Here is a 19,031-nt window from a genome sequence, read left to right as displayed (position 1 = left end):
GACAGCCCAGCCCTGCTGTTCTCTGGAGCTCAGCCAGATCGAGCGGGTGCCAGGCAGGGCTGGGCAGGGGCTGAGCCTGTACGTCTCAGCTGGGAGTGAGGCCCAGAGAGGGCAGCCACTGGTCTAAGGCCACATAGCAAATCAGGGACCCATCTTGGCGGGTACTGGCAGGTGGGAGGGGTGTTTCAGGATCCCGAGGGTCCCCTCCCTGGCCAGGGAGCTGTCAAAGAATTTCCCCCAACTCACAGGGGCCGAACTTGTCACGAATGCAGGAGCAACCTGGGAGGAGGCCCCCGAAGAGGCCTGTCCTCCTGGGACAGAACTCCTGGCCTGCCTTGGGAGTGAGGCTCCCCGCAAGGGAGGCCACACACCTCCCAGGAGGGCTGGGCCCTCCCCACTCTGGGTTGGGTGCCCCTCACTGCTCCTCAAAGCTCCAGAGGCTCAGTGGGGCCTGGAAGTCTTGTCTTTGTTGAGGGGAGCCCAGGGTAAATGGGGAGCCCTCTGGGTAGGGCACCAGGAGGACTCACTCTTGGAGCCAGCTCTGGGGTGAGGGGACTCTGCCAAGGCCCAGGCCAGCCAGGGGGTCGGGTGGAGGGGAGCTCAGGGCTCCGGGCCAGACAGCTGTGGCCCCGCCTGCCCTGCCTCCTCCTCGCTGGGCTGACACTTCGCCTCTTTGGGCCTCAGTGTTCCCATGTGAGAATGGGGCTGACTACAGTCCCGGGGGGCGTCTGTGGGTGAATGAGAGGGCTCGGCAGGCACAGAGCTCAGCACCTGGCATGGAGGGCGTTAAGTGTGAGGTCTGGGCTCAAATCCTGGTCCTGTCACTTACCTGTGTGACCTAGGTTAGTACCTTAACCCCCCGTGCCTCTGCCTTCCCATCTATAAAATGGGACGTAAGTGATTGTGAGGCTGAAACAAGTCATTCCATGCACGTGGGCCCGGAGCTGTGACCATTCCAAGTGCCCCTCCCCCTCTGGAGGGGTCTGAGAGCTACCTTCCAGACTGCAGGACAGGAGCGTGGGCAGGGCATGAGCATGGCATCAGGTGGAATCATTCATTCATTCATAATTCATTCATTCACTCCCTCGATTCTCAGAAACACGCCCCTGAGCCTGGCTCACAGGGCCTCAGACATGCCCGAGAGCATCTCACTGCCTCACCTGCCCACGAGTGACCTTGAACAAGAAACGTCCCCTCACTGGGCCTCAGTTTCCCCGGCTGTAAAATGGGGCTGACTCTGCCTGCCTCACACGACTACTGCGAAGGTGAAATGAGAGCCAACCTGAAGGCACCGACAGGGCACCTGGTGCTCAGTAGGCGCTCAGAGCATGTGAACGTCCTCCTGCCCCTCTCTCTGCCCTCCTGAGGAAATGGCTGCCCCAGGCCTTGGCCCTGCCTCCCACCCCCTCCCTGGCAGCCTTGAAGGCTGGACCCACCCTGGCTCCTCGAAGAGGCAAAGTTAGAGGCTGCAGGGGCCCAGGGCCCAGGACACAGTCAGAACTCACGGGCAACGGTGAATGCGGGTCACTTGTTCATTTACGCACTCATCAAACCTTTACTGAGCACCTACTGTGTGCAGACACTTCACACAATTTTCACAATTCCCAGACATTATTGACCATGCTTTCCAGCTGGGTCACACAGTGACAAGGACTCACGGGGATCCACACCCAGCCCAGCCTGGCTCCCCGGCCCACGGTGCTTCCAAGGTGCCAGGAGCCCTCGCACAGGAATGGGCTGGAGTCTTCAGCTCTGGCTGAGCCCCTTGCCACCAACTCTCAGGAGCCTCAAGTCTCAGTGAAAAGCAGCAGCCACCTGGGCATTTGCTGTGCCAGGCACTGGGCAGAGCCTTTGGCACACCCCAACCTGGGGACCTCCAAACATCCTGTGAGCCAGACTCAGTGATCACCATCCCCATTGGCTTTAAAGTGTAAAATATTGTGGAATCATATCCATGCCAGGGAAGTGGTGTGAAGGGAATCACGTGGGCTGCCCAGCACGCTCCTGTGTCAGTGCAATGCGGGGCAACAAAATTCCAAGAGGTTGTTTTAGGGAGTTCCAGTTGAGAGTAATATTTATTCTTTTCTGCTTGCTTTTCTGCAAGGAACATCGATTATTTTCATAATGAGAACTGAAAGCAAAGCCTTATTATAGGGAAAGCATTGGCAAACACTGAGCGGCGGGGATCTGGCCACCCCTTCCTGGGGATGTGACTGTGCACTGTTGCAACCTGGATGGGTTGGCGGGGGTGCTGGCCCTGCTCAGATCTCTGTCCCGCAGGTCACCCTGGTGTGTTTATCTGGGCCACCCTATCAACCTCTTAGGTAGTCTCCAGGCTCCCCAAAAGCAGCTCCATAAACCACCTAAAAAAAAAATCCTTTCTGGAGAGAGATGTATCAGTCAGGGTTTAGTGCCTCCATGGCTGTTTTTGTTTTGTTTTGTTTTGTTTTTGTTTTTTTGAGAGAAGTTCTCACTCTGTTGCCCAGGCTGGAGTGCAGTGGCACAATCTCGGCTCACTGCAGCCTCATCCTCCTGGGCTCAAGCAATTCTCCCACCTCAGCCTCCTGAGTAGCTGGGGCTACAGGTGTGCACCATCACACCGTGCTAGTTTTTGTATTTTTTGTAGAGATGGGGGTCTCACTTTGTTGCCCGGGCTAGTCTTGAACTCCTGAGCTCATGTGATCCTCTTTGGCCAGCCAAAGTGCTGGGATTGCAGGCATGAGCCACCACGCCCGACCCTCTCCAGGTGTTTTGAGTAGGAGACATTGAGTGCAGGGAATTGGTGGTACAACACAGGTGATGGAAGAGCCCAGGATGGGCAACCACAGCAACTGCCACAACCCCCAGGCCCAGAGGAACAAGGGGAGGAAGAGATGTCACCAGGCCCCAGAGGTTTGGGGTCCCTCAGGGAAATTGAGAGCTCGGGGGGCCCACTCCCAGCACTTTGGGGGCTAAGGCGGGTAGATCACCTGAGGTCAGCAGTTCGAGACCAGCCTGGGCCAATATGGTGAAACCCTGTCTCTACTAAAAATACAAAATCAGCTGGGTGTGGGGGCACACGCCTGTAATTCCAGCTACTCAGGAGGCTGAGTCAGGAGAATCGCATTTTCTCATCATGCTGTGTAATGATGCTGGTGTCTGCTGTCTGAGAACGGCCCCCACCGTAGCCCTACTCTCCCACCTCCTCCCTGCCCCTGCACCTCGGGCCCTGCACTCTCTCCTGCTCCTTTCCTATCTCCCACTTCCAGCCACCCACCTGCATGAATCCACCTGTCTGTTCCCCACATCTGCACTTGGGCATCGTCACCTGGAGAAAGTTCTACCTCCTGGAAAGCCTGAAGCCACTGCAGATTCACGCCTCCCTCCCCTGGCCCTCCACCTTCCCAGCAATCCCTGCGGGGTGGGAGGTGTTTGTCATCCAGTCACTCATGCATCCATCCAGTCACAAGTATTGATCACTCAGTAGGTGCCCAACGCCATCCTACATCCTGAATTCAGGAGAGGATGTACCTGGAGAGCAGTGGGTGGAGGGGGGTGCACAGGGAGGGCATGGAAAACCAGAAGGGAGGTGGAGGGGCTGCATTCTCTGCAGGAATGGTCTCTTGTTCTGAGAGCTGAGTGGGAAGGAAGCCACCTGGGAGGCGCAGGAGGAAGAGTGTTCAAACCAGAAGGAACCTAGGGGCGAGAGAATCTGGATATTTTCAGAAGTGGCCCGGTGGCTCCAGCCAGGTGGGTAGCCAGTGCTTTGGAGTGTCGGCCCCACCACGGGCTCCCGCTGCAGCCCTGGATCCAGTGCCCAGCAGGACGGGGGCGGGTGGCTCTGGGCCCCACTACATGGTGGTGGCAGGGTCCCCTTTGTAGTTCAGTAGGGGTCACAATCTCCACCTCCCAGGACCCCACTCAAGCTCCCATTTGCATAGCCCAAACTGGAGCAGGATGGGGACATGGGAGGTGGGCTCTGGCTGTAGCGTCCTGTAGTGGGAGGTGGGGTCCAGCTGGTGACGCTACTGTCCCTGCAGGGCTCTTTGATGAGCTGTAACAGCAGGCTTGGAGGTGGGGCTGGGGATGACCCAGGCAACCCTGAGGGGAGCTTAAGGTGGGCCTGGCACTTTTCCAAGGCTTTGTATTAACTCAATAATTCCGCCATGGCCCCGGGGGTGGTGCCAAGTATTTCTGTTTTACCATCGAGGAAACTGAGGAAACCGAGGCACAAAGAAATGGAGTTAATTCCTAAAGTCACAGGGCCAGGAAGTGGCTGAGTGGGGATTCGAACTCACACCCCAGAGGGCACACACAGGCATGCCCCTGCGCGCGCGCGCGCGCGCACGCGTACACACACACACACACACACACACACACGCGTGTCCTGGAGGAGGCGGCCCGCAGGGCGGGACAGGGCGGGGCGGGGGCAGGTCCGGGCCGCCGGGAGGAAGTGGCCGGGCGGTCGCAGGCGCTCCGGGGCCACCGCCGCGAGTCCGCAGTCGTTCGGGCCATGGAGGCGGAGCCGCCGCTCTACCCCATGGCGGGGGCCGCGGGGCCGCAGGGCGACGAGGACCGGCTCGGTGTCCCGGACGGGCCAGAGGCCCCGGTGAGCGGGGACCCGGAGCGCGAGGCGCGGGGGTCCCCTATGGGCCAGGGTCTCCCGGGCGGGGGCGGGGCGGGCCGGGGGGCGGCGGGCACCGGGGGACACGGGTTCGGGGCGCGATCGCGGGTGCGAGCGGCGTGCGTGGCCCGCAGCTGGACGAGCTGGTGGGCGCGTACCCCAACTACAACGAGGAGGAGGAGGAGCGCCGCTACTACCGCCGCAAGCGCCTGGGCGTGCTCAAGAACGTGCTGGCTGCCAGCGCCGGGGGCATGCTCACCTACGGCGTCTACCTGGGTAGGTGCCGCAAGGGGACCCGGGACGGCCCCGCCCGCTCCCAGCCCGGCCCGGGAAACAGAAACCGCCTGCCGCCGCCTCCCGCCCGCTCTCACTTCCCCTCCGCTGTGCTCGCAGCTGCAGCCACGGCCCCCCGCGGCGAGGGTGGGGTGGGGGTGTCAAGTAGCGCAGCGTCCCCGGGTCCCAGCCAGAGCCTCGGTGTGGGTAGGGGGCGGGGGTCCGGGCTCCCGGACAGACCTGACACCTTCAGAATTGGAGGCCAGCGGAGCAAGGCGGGTGGGGGTCTGGGCGCAGCTGGCCAAGTGGCCGCGGGCTGGCAGAAGGCGTGGCGCAGCCCCGGACCCCCGCTGTCCTGAGGGGCGCTGTCAGCGGGAATGCATTCGGTGATTGGAGCTCCCTGCGAGGCCTGCATGCCATCTTCTGCTCGGTGGCGGCCAGAGCCAGGCTGCTTCCTGCACCGCCGCTCCCTGTCCTGTCCCCAGGCCTCCTGCAGATGCAGCTGATCCTGCACTACGACGAGACCTACCGCGAGGTGAAGTATGGCAACATGGGGCTGCCCGACATCGACAGCAAAATGCTGATGGGCATCAACGTGACGCCCATCGCCGCCCTGCTCTACACACCTGTGCTCATCAGGTGGGCGCGGCTGATCCCGTGGGATGCTGCGGTACTCCCATCTCGGAGGGGTACAGAGGCCAGCGGGCCAGGAGGTGTCCATCTGCCGGGGCGTTTGTTGGGGGAGGGAGCAAGGGAGAGGTTTATCTGCCGGGGCGTTTGTTGGGGGAGGGAGCAAGGGAGAGGTTTTTTCCTACCCGGAAGCCTGAGAGTGAAGGGGGTGAAACTCGGATTTGGGGAAGGAAACAGGAACTTTGCCTCAGGGCACATTTGGTTTCCAGCAACAGATTTACACGGGCTGAGCTCCCCCCCAGCTTGCCTGGGCCTCACGTGGCGTCCTCCTCGTTACCTCCTTGGAGGCCTCCCCCTCGTTACCTCCTTGGAGGCCTCCCGGAACCACTGTGGCCTTCAGGGTTGGGGCTGTAGAGTTAGGGGCTTCTGATTGGTCAGCAAAGTCCAGGCACCCTTGCCTGGCCCAGTCGCTGTGACTGGTGCTGAGGGAGTGTTTCTCACAGACAGGCATGGCTGGGCAGGTGCCCCGGAGCTCTCCCCCATATCTGAACCCTGGAGGTTTGTGGTTCAGCCTCCCCATCACCGGTCCACAGTGCCCTCCCTGATGGGACCTGGAGACCAGTGGACAAATTAGGTGAATTTGAGCTCCCTCATCTTTAAAACAAACAAACAAACAACAAAACAACAACAAAAAACTCCATTTAAACAAAAATTTGAAAATTTAAAACATCTCCAGTTGCACAGGCAGGATTAGAATAACTGAAATCATAAAAAAGAAACCCCGTCTAAGCCCTCCAGGAAATCGGCTACCCATGCTGTCCCACCACCATGCGTGGATTACATTCACATCCTTGTCCCCAGAGCACGTGTGTGTGGAAGTGCCCGTGTGTGTGTGTGTGTGTGTGTGTGTGTGTGTGTGTGTATGCAAGTGGGCTATGTTCGCTTTTGCTTGCTTACTTTTTTTTTTTTCTTTGAGACAGACACTTGCTCTGTCACCCAGACTGCAGTGCAGTGGTGTGATCTCGGCTCACTGCAACCTCTGCCTCCCAGGCTCAAGCGATTCTCCTACCTCAGCCCCCTGAGTAGCTGGGATTACAGGCGCCTGCCACCCGGCTAATTTTTGTACTTTTAGTAGAGATGGGGTTTCACTATGTTGGCCAAGCTGGTCTTGAACTCCTGACCTCAAGTGGCCCGCCTGCCTGGCCTCCCAAAGTGCTGGGATTACAGGCATGGGCCACAGTGCCCAGAGCTTGCTTCCTTCTTTTCACTGAGCATATCTTAGCCTACTCTACAGCCTTCACAGTTACGACTTGGCAATGGTAGCGTCTTCTGCAGATACGGTGGCACTGAACAGTGGCTTGGAATTGGATACTGCAGTTCCTTCTGTGCTTACAGCTGTTTCCTTGTTTTCCTTTTAATTATGTGTTTATTTATTTTATTATTATTATTATTATTATTTGAGACAGAGTCTCACTCTGTCACCCAGGTTAGAGTGCAGTGGCACGAACACAGCTCACTGCCTCCTCAACCCCCACACACTGGGCTCAAGCAATCCTCCCGCCTCAGCCTCCCGAGTAGCTGGGCCTACAGGTGCATGCCTTCACACCTGGCTGATTTTTAAAGTATTTGTAGCGATGGGGAGTTGCTATGTTGCTCAGGCCAGTCTCGAATTCACCTGCCCCAGCCCTACAAAGTGTTGGGATTACAGGTGTGAGCCACCACATCCAGCGCTCCCCCAATTTTTTAAACAATTATTTTTCCTAGGATATATTTTCAGCAATGTCTTTACTAGGTCAAAGCCATACGAAAGGCTTTATGGCTATCACTTCTATTAATAGCAGTGAACTCTTTTCTCCTGTGTGCTGGGCACTTTATTTTACTTATTTATTTTTATTTTTACCTTTTTTTTTTGAAATGGAGTCTCACTCTGTCACCCAGGCTGGAGTGCAATGGCACAATCTCGGCTCACTCCAATCTCTGCTTCCCAGGTTCAAGCGATTTTCCTGCCTCAGCCTCCCGAGTAGCTGGGATTACAGGTGCCTGCCACCACGCCCAGCTAATTTTTTGTATTTTTAGTAGAGACGGGGTTTCACCATGTTGGCCAGGCTGGTCTCAAACTCCTGACCTCGTGATTCACCCGCCTCGGCCTCCCAAAGTGCTGGGATTACAGGCACGAGCCACCACGCCCAGCCATGCTGGGCACTTTATAAGCGCAATTTCACTCCCAAGAATTTGAGGAAGCTGCTCTAATCTTAGACATGAAGAAACCATGGTGTTAAACAACTTGCCCAGGTCCCACAGGCGGTAACTGGCAGACTGAAGGCTTGAACCCTGGTAGAGGGACTCAAATCCACATGTTCACCCCCTGCCAAAACTACCAGGCTGCTTTCCCAAAGGGTTATGCCAGTGTGCGTGACCACTGGCTATATGTGCCACTTTTTTTTTGAGCAATCTTGCTGTTGCCCAGGCTGGAGTGCAGTGGCATGATCTCAGCTCACTGCAACTTTCGCCTCCTGGGTTCAAGGGATTCTCCTGCCTCAGCCTCCCAAGTAGACGGGATTACAGGTGTGCACCACCACACCTGGCTAATTTTTGTATTTTTAGTAGAGGTCGGGTTTCACCATGTTGGCCAGGCTGGTCTTTGTATTTTTAGTAGAGGTCGGGTTTCACCATGTTGGCCAGGCTGGTCTCAAACTTCTGACCTCAGGTGATCCGCCCACCTCCACCTCCTAAAGTGCTGGGATTACAGACGTGAGCCACCGTGCCTGGCCTATATGTGCCACTTTCAAACCACATCCTCACCAGCGGTAAACGCACATTTTTACTGGCATTTTTACTCAAGGGGCGTAAATACAGAAAACTTGAAGATATCAGTAGTGGTTTTTGGCCTGATCAGCCTCCATGGCCTGATTGGGCCCTCATCCTGTCACTCACCAAGCCCCTTCTATTGTCACTGTGTGACCTTTTCCCAGACCCAGAGAGGAGGAAACTTCCTGACTGACCACCATGGTTCGTAAGAGCAACGGACCGGAGGCAGGGGCGCCGGGACTCCGGCTCTGCTGCTCCCAGCAGTGGGGCCTCTTCCTCTCTCTTCTAGCCTGAGTCAAGCCCCTGGGCCCTACAGACACAGTGCATGAGCTTGGGAGGAGAAGGGGGAATGGGAGAATCAGAGAGCCCAGAACACGCATGAGGGCTGGTTACACCCATGGGCCACTCTCCATCCTCACAGTGGTGATGAGAAGCCTGTGGTTTGGGCTCTGTGCCCATATTACAGCTGGGAAAACTGAGGCACAGTAGCTTGCCTGAGGCCACTCAGCAAGTCTGTGTATCTGATATTCCATCTCAGCGCCCTTGACTCTCTCTACCTCACATAGCCCTGTGAGCTGGGACCTGCGGTTGTGGCCCCGTTTGGCTTCAGGCCACAGTGGTCCAGCAGGCCCGTGGTGCCAGCATCTCTCCCACTGTCCGCAGGTTTTTCGGAACGAAATGGATGATGTTCCTGGCTGTGGGCATCTACGCCCTCTTTGTCTCCACCAACTACTGGGAGCGCTACTACACGCTTGTGCCCTCGGCTGTGGCCCTGGGCATGGCTATCGTGCCTCTTTGGGCTTCCATGGGCAACTACATCACCAGGTGAGCTTAGTGGGCAGCAGAGCAGGAGACTGGAGACCTGGCCAAGCCTCCACTTTATTGCAAACTTTGGCTGGGGGACCACGGGAAGCCCCTTCCGCCCTCTGGGCCTCAGTTTCCCCACACCAGGGCTGATCTGCCCCTAGCTCTGGGTGCGGGACACACAGGAGTGGCACAGGTCGGGCTGGGGAGAGCCTTCTCTCCTTTGTGGTCCAGGATGGCGCAGAAGTACCATGAGTACTCCCACTACAAGGAGCAGGATGGGCAGGGGATGAAGCAGCGGCCTCCGCGGGGCTCCCACGCACCCTATCTCCTGGTCTTCCAAGCCATCTTCTATAGCTTCTTCCATGTGAGTGCCACGTGGGCCATTGTTGGGTGGCAGGGGCAGACCCACACACTGGAGCCCATCCACAGTCTGAAGCCTCTAGTCCCACTTTCCTTTCTTTTATTATTGTTATTTTTAAGAGGCCTGGTCTCACTATGTTGCCCAGCTGGCTTTGAACTCCTGGGCTCCAGTGATCCTCCCACCTTGGCCTCCCAAGTAGCTGGGACTACATGCGCACACCACTGTATCTGCTCCACCTTCATTTCTTTTTCTTTCTTTCTTTTTTTTTTTTTTTTTTGGTGGGGGTGGGGGGCAGGGTCTTGCTCTGTTGCCCAGGCTGGAGTGCAGTAGTGCAGTCATGGCTCACTGCAACCTTAAACTCCTGGGCTCAAGTGATCCTCCTACCTCAGCCTCCTGAGTAGCTGGCATCATATGCGTGTGCTACCACACCCAGCTAATTTTTTATTTTTTGTAGCGATAGGGTCTTACTATGTTGCCGAGGCTGCCCACCTTCCTTTCTTGAGCCCACCCCAGCTTGCTCATCCATAGAGATAGAGATCTCATCTGCTCTTGTCCACAGTCCTGGCCAGGAGGAGGTCTTCCTCATTGGGCGGCCCTGTAACCACACTACTCCCAGAACTGGGAAGACCCCTGTTCCCCCAAGGCTGTGCCTGGACCCCTCCCCAGACCATGCCTGTGTCCCCTGCCTGGCTCTGTGCCTGAGTCTGGTCCCAACTGCCCTCGTTTCCGCAGCTGAGCTTCGCCTGCGCCCAGCTGCCCATGATTTATTTCCTGAACCACTACCTGTATGACCTGAACCACACGCTGTACAACGTGCAGAGCTGCGGTTAGTCCTTGTGGGGGCTGGGGAGGAGTCCCCAAAGCCTGCTTACTTCCCCAGCAGACACTGGGCCTTCACTCACAGGATTCAGGGCTGGCAGCCCAGTGCCCCACGGCTCTGGTGGGCAAGACACAGGGCCCTGTAGGAGTAAGTAGTTAGGACATCTGACCCAGCCAGGAGAGTGGGTGGGCAGGGAAGACTGCCTGGAGAAGGCACCATCTGGGCTGAGGCTGCCAGTGGGATCTTTCTTGGGGCCAGGCAAACAGTCAGAGCTCAATCAGTGCAGGGGGTGTGTATGGAAATGTGAGGTGGACTCAGCCTTGGGGCAATAGGGTGGGAAGCAGGGGGAAGATGCCCCTTTCCCGGGGAACACCCAGCCCAGTGGCCCAAACCTCCAAACCGCTCTCGAAGGAACCCTGCCCTTGCTCTCACTCACCCGCCCCTCCACCGCGCCTCCGTGGCCTGCGTGGCTCCACCCTGGTGACTGGGTTGACTGTGTGCCCTACTCTCTGCTCAAGGTGCCCTCACCCCCACCCTTCCCAGGCACCAACAGCCACGGGATCCTCAGCGGCTTCAACAAGACGGTTCTGCGGACGCTCCCGCGGAGCGGAAACCTCATCGTGGTGGAGAGCGTGCTCATGGCAGTGGCCTTCCTGGCCATGCTGCTGGTGCGGCCCGGGATGGGGTCAGGACAGTCCGTGAAGCAGAGTGTGGGTCTGGGGACCGAGTCTGCGAGAAAGGGTCTGGATCGGATGGCGTGGCCTGGGTCGGGTTGTGGCCTCGGGGCGGGCCGTAGGCCTGGGAGCGCGATCTGAGTTGGGGAGCTAGGGCCGAGTGCTGCAGAGCGGGCATGAGGCTCGGAGGCGGGGCTGAGGCCTGTGGTCCGAGGCAGGGGTGGGAATCCAGAGGCCAGGGGCAAGAGGGAACAGGCTTGGTCCACAGTTTCGAGCTGGAGGCAAGATCTTAGAGGACTGACTGAGACCTGTGAGGGGGTTGGGGACAGGACCAAGGGTGAAGGCTGGAAGGTATGGCTCAAGCTGGAAGTGGTGCTGGAAGGCAGAACTAAGGCGTTGGCATGGCTGCAGCCTGGCGATGGAAGTGGGAGGCAAGGCCCAGTCTGTGGCTGTGTCAGGGCGGGGCCTAGTGCTGGGAGGCGGGGCCGAAGTCTGTGGGTGTGTCCGAGGGGCGGGGACTAGCCTGGAAGGCGGGGCTGAGGTCTGGGGCGGGGCTGAGAAGGAAGGCTGAAGTCTATGGATTTGTCTGAATGTGAGTTGTGAAGTGTGTGTATGTGAGAGAGAGGGGATGGGGCCTTGGGCTGGGAGGCAAGACCACCGTCTTTGGGAGTGTGGTGGCGTGGCTTTGTGCTGACAGGCGGGGCCTTGAGCTGGGAGGCGGGACCGAGAGCTGGGGCAAGGCCCAGGCTTGTGGTGCACCTGAAGGGCGGGGCTGAAGCCTGGAGGCCAGGCCTGGGCCTGGCTGGCCGCCCCTTCAAGTAATGGGTTCGCAGGTGCTGGGTTTGTGCGGAGCCGCTTACCGGCCCACGGAGGAGATCGATCTGCGCAGCGTGGGCTGGGGCAACATCTTCCAGCTGCCCTTCAAGCACGTGCGTGACTACCGCCTGCGCCACCTCGTGCCTTTCTTTATCTACAGCGGCTTCGAGGTGCTCTTTGCCTGCACTGGTATCGCCTTGGTAAGTACAGCCTGCATAGGATTGCCCGATAAAAGACAAGATAGCCAGGTAAATTTGAATTCAAGTAAACAAGGAATAATTTTTAATTACATGTGTAAGTGTGTACATGTATATCCCAAATATCCCCCTCCGGCTTTCTCTTCCTTCTCTTACCCCCATCCCCCCTTTACCTTGGGCAAGTTATTTTAACTTCTCTGAATCGAAATGGGATAGCACCCACAAAGTGTTCAGTTCCTTGTGGGGTACAGCCCATGGTGTCTAGGGACATTCCAAGCATTTTCACACCTGCCCTCAGAACCTTCCCCCGAGCCTTGAAGCGAGGTCAGGCAGTCCAGGGAGGGTAGGGTGTGGCCTAAGGAACACCTCTTGTGGGGAGGGCTGAGGCCGGGGTCTGGGCTGTTCCCGACTTCAACGCTCACCCCTTGTCCCCCCGCAGGGCTATGGCGTGTGCTCGGTGGGGCTGGAGCGGCTGGCTTACCTCCTCGTGGCTTACAGCCTGGGCGCCTCAGCCGCCTCACTCCTGGGCCTGCTGGGGCTGTGGCTGCCACGCCCGGTGCCCCTGGTGGCTGGAGCAGGGGTGCACCTGCTGCTCACCTTCATCCTCTTTTTCTGGGCCCCTGTGCCTCGGGTCCTGCAACACAGCTGGATCCTCTATGTGGCAGCCGCCCTTTGGGGTGTGGGCAGCGCCCTGAACAAGACTGGACTCAGCAGTGAGTATAGCTGTGGGCACTGGGGGGGGGGGGGGGCAGGGCAGGGGGCTTTATGGCTAGCTCTGGGTGGTTGGCTGGACATAGACATCCCAGGGACAGATATGGGGTCCCATGGTCACGTAGGGTCCTGTGGACATGGCAGAGGCAGGTGGGGCTTCCTGTGGACAGTCTGGGGGTGGAAGGGAAGTCTCATGGACACATTGGGGACAGATGGGTAGGGCGTGGGCATCCTGGAGACAGGTATAGAGGTTCCACACCATGGACATTCTGTTAATACCCCAGGGCGGGCACAGGGCCCCATCAACACTGGAGGGTCAGTGTGAAATCTCGTGACTACACAGGGCAGGTGTGGGGCTCTGTGGACACCCCTTAGGGGCAGTGTGAAAAACACATCAGGGATTCTCTCTTTTCATACCAGGGGACAGGGCTTACCCTGGCATAGTTTTCGTGACACTTGGAGCAGATGTTTTGGTCTCTGCCTCACAGAGCATGTGGTAGGAGTAAGTGGCCTGGTGTACATCCATGGCATAGATACAGACATGGGCCTTTGTATACAGAGGAGCAGGCCTGCAGCCCCAACCCAGTCTGCTCAGTACCAGAGTCCAGGCCCCAGGTCTGGGCTGCTGGGGAACAGGGCCCTGTTTGCAGAAGGCAGCGGGTGGGCCCATGTTCAGCTGCAGGATGCTCCCTGCCCACAGACGGGCACAGGCAGTGACACACAGCTAGCACACATGGGCACAGTCCTGTGGGGCATCCACGTCAGTGTTCTGATGGGCCGAAGCTGTGAACAGTTTTGAACGTCATCCTTGGGGGTGTGGAGTGGCAGAGGTCATGCCTGCTGCTGGCAAGGCAGAGGCTGGCTCGGTGTCTCTGTCTGTAGCAGGGGCTGGAGCCTCATACTGCACCACAGTCTCTTGGCCATTTTGCCCAAGGATAGCCAATTCTGGGCAGAGTCCAGCCTGGGTATGTTGGATCCATGTTGTGCCCTATCTGGTCCTGGCATCCCCTCTGCCCAGCTCCATATCCCATCTCCTCCTTGTGAACCCCGGGGGCTCCTTGTCTCTTCATAGCAGCACTGTGGGGGTAAAGTCACCCTGCAGGGCCCCAAGGCAGGAGTGTTCATGTCCTGAGTGCCTGGCAAAGGTGTTAATAGTGGCCCCTATGATTTGGCAGGTGCCATGCCCACTTTCTCACTTTAGAACTTCAGAACACAGCATACAATAGGCATAAGCTCATCTCACCATTGGGAAAAGCGGCTCTGGGGAGTTAAGTACCCAAATCACCCACAGAGCCAACATTACAGTCCTGAGAACGAGTGTGCATCTCCTGACTCCCAATCCATTACTCTTTTTGCCCACCCTGGGAGGACTCATTGGAAAGGAAGCCCCCCTCTCTATGCTTAGCTTCAGGTTTGATTTGCAGAGTTGGCAGCTGCAAACAGTTCGATCTGTCTAGTCCCGGCTGAGGAGGAGAAACAGCGCCTGCAAGCTTGGCACTGCACACCTGGGGTTGGGGACAGGACATGACTAAGCACAGAGCTTTCTTCTTTTGAGGCCACGCATGTGGTGCGGAGCAGGACCACATTCATCCACACAGCCCGGCGCACCTGCTCCTACTTCTGCTTAGCGTGTGAGCGGTGTGGTGACCAGGGTCTCCACCAGGGGGCAGGCCAGGACCGGCTCACAGCACTTTCTAGGCGCTCTCTGGTCCCAGGCTGGCACCCATACAGGGCTTAGTAAAGTTCATAGATGGTAGCTCGGAAGCCCCAGGCCCCAGGTGACACCTCTCCCCTGCCGGCCCTGTACTGCCTGCCTGCAGCACTCCTGGGAATCTTGTACGAAGACAAGGAGAGACAGGACTTCATCTTCACCATCTACCACTGGTGGCAGGCTGTGGCCATCTTCACCGTGTACCTGGGCTCGAGCCTGCACATGAAGGTGAGACTGGGCAGGGTTGGGGGCCCCATGCCCAATGACAGGTACTTCCTTAGCCCCTGCCCTGGCTTCACAGCTTCCTAAACGCTACCCCTTCCCAAGCCAGTCTCTGGGCTGAGGCCCCATTCCTGCAGCTCACTGGGTGGCCCTCAGCACCCCACTTACTGGCCCACCTCCAGCCAGTCTCAGTTTGCCCATCTCTGAGGGGATTTGTGGGTGCATCACAGCCATCCTGTGGGCTGTTTGGTACCCTGTTCACCAGATGTTGGGTCTGTCTCCCTTCATGGCCTGAAGGGGAGCAGGCCCCTCATGCTCTGCTCCCAAAAGATGGTGGCTGGGTCTAGCAAGTCCCAGTTGCTAAACATTTTTTAAAAATAGAACTAAAGGCTGGGTGCGGTGGCTCATGCCTGTAATCCCAGCGCTTTGGGAGGCCGAGGCGAGTGGATTGCCTGAGGTAGGGAGTCGGTCAGTGGATTGCCTGACCGACATGGTGAAACCTCGTCTCTACTAAAAATACAAAAATTAGCCGGGCGCGGTGGCAGCTGCCTGTAATCACAGCTACTCGTGAGGCTGAGGCAGGAGAATTGCTTGAACTGGGAGGCGGAGGTTGCAGTTAGCCAAGTCCGGGCCTTGACACTCCATCCAGTCTGTGCAACAACAGCGAAACTCTGTCTCAAAATAAATAAATAAATAAATAAAAATAAAAATAGAACTAAAAATAGCAGGGAGTGAGCCGGGAGCAGTGGCTCATGCCTGTAATCCCAGCATTTTGAGACGTGAGGTGGGCGTATCACCTGAGGTCTGGAGTTCGAGACCAGCCTGGGTAACAGGCTGTGAAACCCTGTCTCTACTAAAAACACAAAAATTAGCTGGGCATGGTGGCGCGTCCCTGTGATCCCAGCTACTCTGGAGGCTGAGGCACAAGAATGGCTTGAACCTGGGAGATGGAGGTTGCAGAGAGCCAAGATTGCACCACTGCACTTCAGCCTGGAGGACAGAGTGAGACTCTGTCTCCCAAAAAAAAGAAAAAAAGAAAAAAGAAAAGCAGTGAGCGGGCTGGGCATGGAGGCTCACGCCTGTAATCCCAACACTTTGGGAGGCTGAGGCAGGAGGATTGCTTGAGGCCAGGAGCTCAAGACCAGCCTGGGCAACATAGGAGACCCTGTCTCTACAAAAAATTTAAAAATTAGCTGGGCGTGGTGGCGCGTGCCTGTAGTTCCAGCTACTTGGGAGACTGAGGTGGGAGGATGGCTTGAGCCTGGAAGATTGAGGCTGAAGTGAGCATGCCACTGTGCTCCAGCGGTGGGTGGGGGGAGGGAGGGAGGGGAGGCGAGGAAAGGGAGCGACCTTGTCTCGAAAAAAGAAAATAGCAGGAAGTATGCATACAGATATGTGTGTATGTACTGAGCTATGATGTAAAATCATTCCTGACTGCGGGTTATAGTCCAAACCCCATGAAAAGCATCACTACAGCCCACGGGTGTGTCAGGGACACAGTGTTGTGAGCCCTGGGAAGGCAGGGCCTGTGGCCAGCACTTTATCAACACTGGCACATGCACCCTATGAGGCAGAGGGATTTGCATTGTCCCCTTACAGCGTGGGACACTGAGGTCGCCAGGGGCATGGCGACTGTAAGGGACAGTGCTGGATGTGAGCCTCGCCTGCAGGAGGCGGTCCAGGAAGGGTGGGTGGAGGGGCTGGAGAAGTTGAGGGCCGCGTGGCCCGGGAGGCTCCCGGAGGACGGAAGGGCCTATCTCAGCGAGGGGCATAGGCGGGGAAGGTGCGGGGCGAGGCGGCCGCGGGTCCCTGGCATCCCTCTCCTTACGCCCAGGCTAAGCTGGCGGTGCTGCTGGTGACGCTGGTGGCGGCCGCGGTCTCCTACCTGCGGATGGAGCAGAAGCTGCGGCGGGGCGTGGCCCCGCGCCAGCCCCGCATCCCGCGGCCCCAGCACAAGGTGCGCGGTTACCGCTACTTGGAGGAGGACAACTCGGACGAGAGCGACGCGGAGGGCGAGCATGGGGACGGCGCGGAGGAGGAGGCGCCGCCCGCGGGGCCCAGGCCTGGCCCCGAGCCCGCTGGACTCGGCCGCCGGCCCTGCCCGTACGAACAGGCGCTGGGGGGCGACGGGCCGGAGGAGCAGTGAGGGGCCGCCTGGTCCCCGGACTCAGCCTCCCTCCTCCCCGGCCTCAGTTTACCACGTCTTAGGTCGGGGGGACCCCCTCCGAGTCCCGCGTTGTCTTCAAAGGCCCCTGTCTCCCCTCCCCCACGTTGGGGACGCCCCTCCCAGAGCCCGGGTCACCTCCGGGCTTCCGCAGCCCCCTCCAATGCGGAGTGGAGCCTTGGGAACCCCTCGGCCAAGCACAGGGGTTCGAAAATACAGCTGAAACCCCGCGGGCCCCTCGCACGCGCCCCAGCCCCGTAGCAGGGTCAGGGTCTTCTTGCGACCCGGCCCCACTCCAGATCCCTCCAGCTCTCGGCCGCAGACCCGGGCCACGTGTGAGCGCGCTTTGCACCTCCTATCCCCAGGGTCCGCCGAGAGCCACGATTTTTTACAGAAAATGAGCAATAAAGAGATTTTATACTGTCCTGACTGGGGAGTCCCAGGCCGCGGGGGACGGAGCGCCCCTGGGGTGCACGCCCGGCTGGCCCGGCCTCTGGGCGCGGTGCTGGGAGGCCCTGACCTAAGGGGACCGAGGGGTGTGGGGAGTGCGGAGCCTCACTGGGGGCGGGGAGAGGTGTCCGTAGGCCCCGCCCACCAGCCCGTCCTCCCTCCTGAGGCCCCGCCCCCCTTACCTGCCTGCCTTTGCCAACCCCAGCCAGGAGAAAGGAGCGGCGGAGCGGCTGGCAGAGACCTCGACAGAGGAGGGTGTGACGGCGTCCCTGGTCCCCCATGGGTCCAGAGGGCGGGACAGACTCCGGAGGCACACCCTCCAGGGGCCTGTGTAGGAATCCTCGGCCCTCCAGCGACCACCCCCCGCGTCGGACAGGGTCCACTTCTGAGCCACGGTGGGGTCACCCTGTGCCCAGTAGGGGCCTTGGAAGTGGTGGTTGGAGGCCAGGTACGCTCGGTTACTACCCTTTCCCCGCTACAGCCTCAGCTGCGATGCCCACGAGAAACAGGCTGGTGAAGGGGCAGACCCCCTACAAGGCCTGAAGGTGCCGTTCCTCCACCCGCTCCTCTTGTGGCCAGAGGAGAGGGACACCCCCGCCATGAAGAGCTCTGAACGGTTGGGTGAGGACAAGTGGGGCCGCGGGAGGGCCATGGAGCCCCCAGCTGCACCCCAGCAGGCCCGGGGCTGGCCCACACCGTTCCTCACTCCCCACGGCCACTCTACCCCTGACTTTGGCGAGACCCTCGTCGGTACCTCCAGGCTCCATGCCTGCCTCAGCTTCGCTCTATGGATTCTCCCAGCCCTAAACTGTGGCCCCATCTCTCCTCTCTGCCCTCATGTGAGTTTGGTTCTTGAAGCCTCTAGTGGGCCCTGGGGCCAGACTCTGTGGCCTTGGACAGGGAGTCTCCCATCTGAGCCACAGGTTCCTTCTCTGTTGAGTGTGTGAGGGAACATGTTGGAGCCCTTAGTGTGGCGGCTGCAAGCGCCCCAGGCCCTGTAAGAAACACAAAAGGGTGCGGCGGGAGACTTGACATTTTCTAAATCTGGGAGGGAACGCTGCCTGCCTCACGCCGACCTTCAATGACAAGCAGACTCAGAAGCGGTCCGAGGTGCCACCGTAGTCTGGGTGAAGGCCAGTGCTGTGTGCTTCCAGTTCCCCCTCGGCATCTGTAGACTGAGTGTTCTCTGGAGGTGGCTGGCGACATCCTCCAGGCAGGCTCCAGCAAAACCAGTCGGAGCTGGGCGACCTGACGCTCGGATGATTCACCTCTGAATGCAGGGCAAGGTGATATTTGGAAGGATGTGGGCCCCTGGGACGCTGGGCAAACGGGGAGAGGGTGCCTGGATAGTGGGCCCACAGCTCTTCCCAGTTCAGAGTCAATTCTAATGTCCATGGTGCCAAGGAACAGAGGCTCTGGTGTTGAGCAGACTTGAAGGTGATCCGGGCACATGGAGTGGCCACTCAGGGGCTTGGCTCCTGGCTGTGCTCTTCCTATCTGGGCATTTCCCATGAGAAGGCTTCACAGGCCACCTGGCTGCTTCTGGCACACGGAGGATGCCCAGATGCTGACATGTGCCAGACAACACATATGTACACCTGATAGGCCACACTTGTGCAACATGCAAACACACATGATGGGTAACTCCTGTGACAGGCACTACATGACAACACACGTGCACACATGATGGGAAACACATCACAGGCCGTGTGACTGGAAACACACATCACAGGCTGTGTGACAGGTAACACAGGGCAGGCAGTGCGATGGGCCCTGGCAGCAAG

General features: G+C 58.6%; 1 protein-coding gene across 4 annotated transcripts; it reads left to right on the top strand.

Annotated features, from left to right (window-relative positions):
• Positions 1-4,405: 4,405 nt before the first annotated feature.
• On the top strand, positions 4,406-17,222 carry UNC93B1 (unc-93 homolog B1, TLR signaling regulator). 4 transcript variants are annotated; one of them, XM_055270296.2, is made up of 11 exons: positions 4,406-4,588; positions 4,738-4,879; positions 5,362-5,515; positions 8,978-9,139; positions 9,353-9,485; positions 10,215-10,308; positions 10,846-10,970; positions 11,810-11,992; positions 12,429-12,702; positions 14,521-14,639; positions 15,163-15,355. In XM_055270296.2, exons 1-11 carry the CDS (start codon positions 4,493-4,495, stop codon positions 15,202-15,204), a joined length of 1,524 nt encoding a protein of 507 aa, XP_055126271.1. In that variant the 5' UTR covers positions 4,406-4,492; the 3' UTR covers positions 15,205-15,355. The 4 variants fall into 4 exon arrangements, with proteins under 4 accessions (XP_055126271.1, XP_055126265.1, XP_063491824.1 ...); XM_055270290.2 differs by lacking the exon at positions 15,163-15,355 and adding an exon at positions 16,468-17,222 and having other exon boundaries at positions 4,410-4,588; XM_063635754.1 differs by lacking the exon at positions 15,163-15,355 and adding an exon at positions 16,468-17,222 and having other exon boundaries at positions 4,416-4,588; positions 10,846-11,012.
• Positions 17,223-19,031: the final 1,809 nt, after the last annotated feature.

Source organism: Symphalangus syndactylus, chromosome 1, assembly GCF_028878055.3.
Source record: "Symphalangus syndactylus isolate Jambi chromosome 1, NHGRI_mSymSyn1-v2.1_pri, whole genome shotgun sequence".
NCBI lineage: Eukaryota > Metazoa > Chordata > Mammalia > Primates > Hylobatidae > Symphalangus > Symphalangus syndactylus.
The sequence above is the reverse complement of the archived record's forward strand: the minus strand, read 5'-3'. Positions and strand labels throughout refer to the sequence as shown.

Excerpts from the sequence above, each read along its gene's own strand:
- UNC93B1 (XM_063635754.1), top strand. The coding sequence starts at position 4,493 with ATGGAGGCGGAGCCGCCGCTCTACCCCATGGCGGGGGCCGCGGGGCCG. Across the intron at positions 4,589-4,737 it reads CGGACGGGCCAGAGGCCCCG|CTGGACGAGCTGGTGGGCGC; the intron begins GTGAGCGGGGAC and ends CGTGGCCCGCAG. Across the intron at positions 12,703-14,520 it reads GAACAAGACTGGACTCAGCA|CACTCCTGGGAATCTTGTAC; the intron begins GTGAGTATAGCT and ends GCCTGCCTGCAG.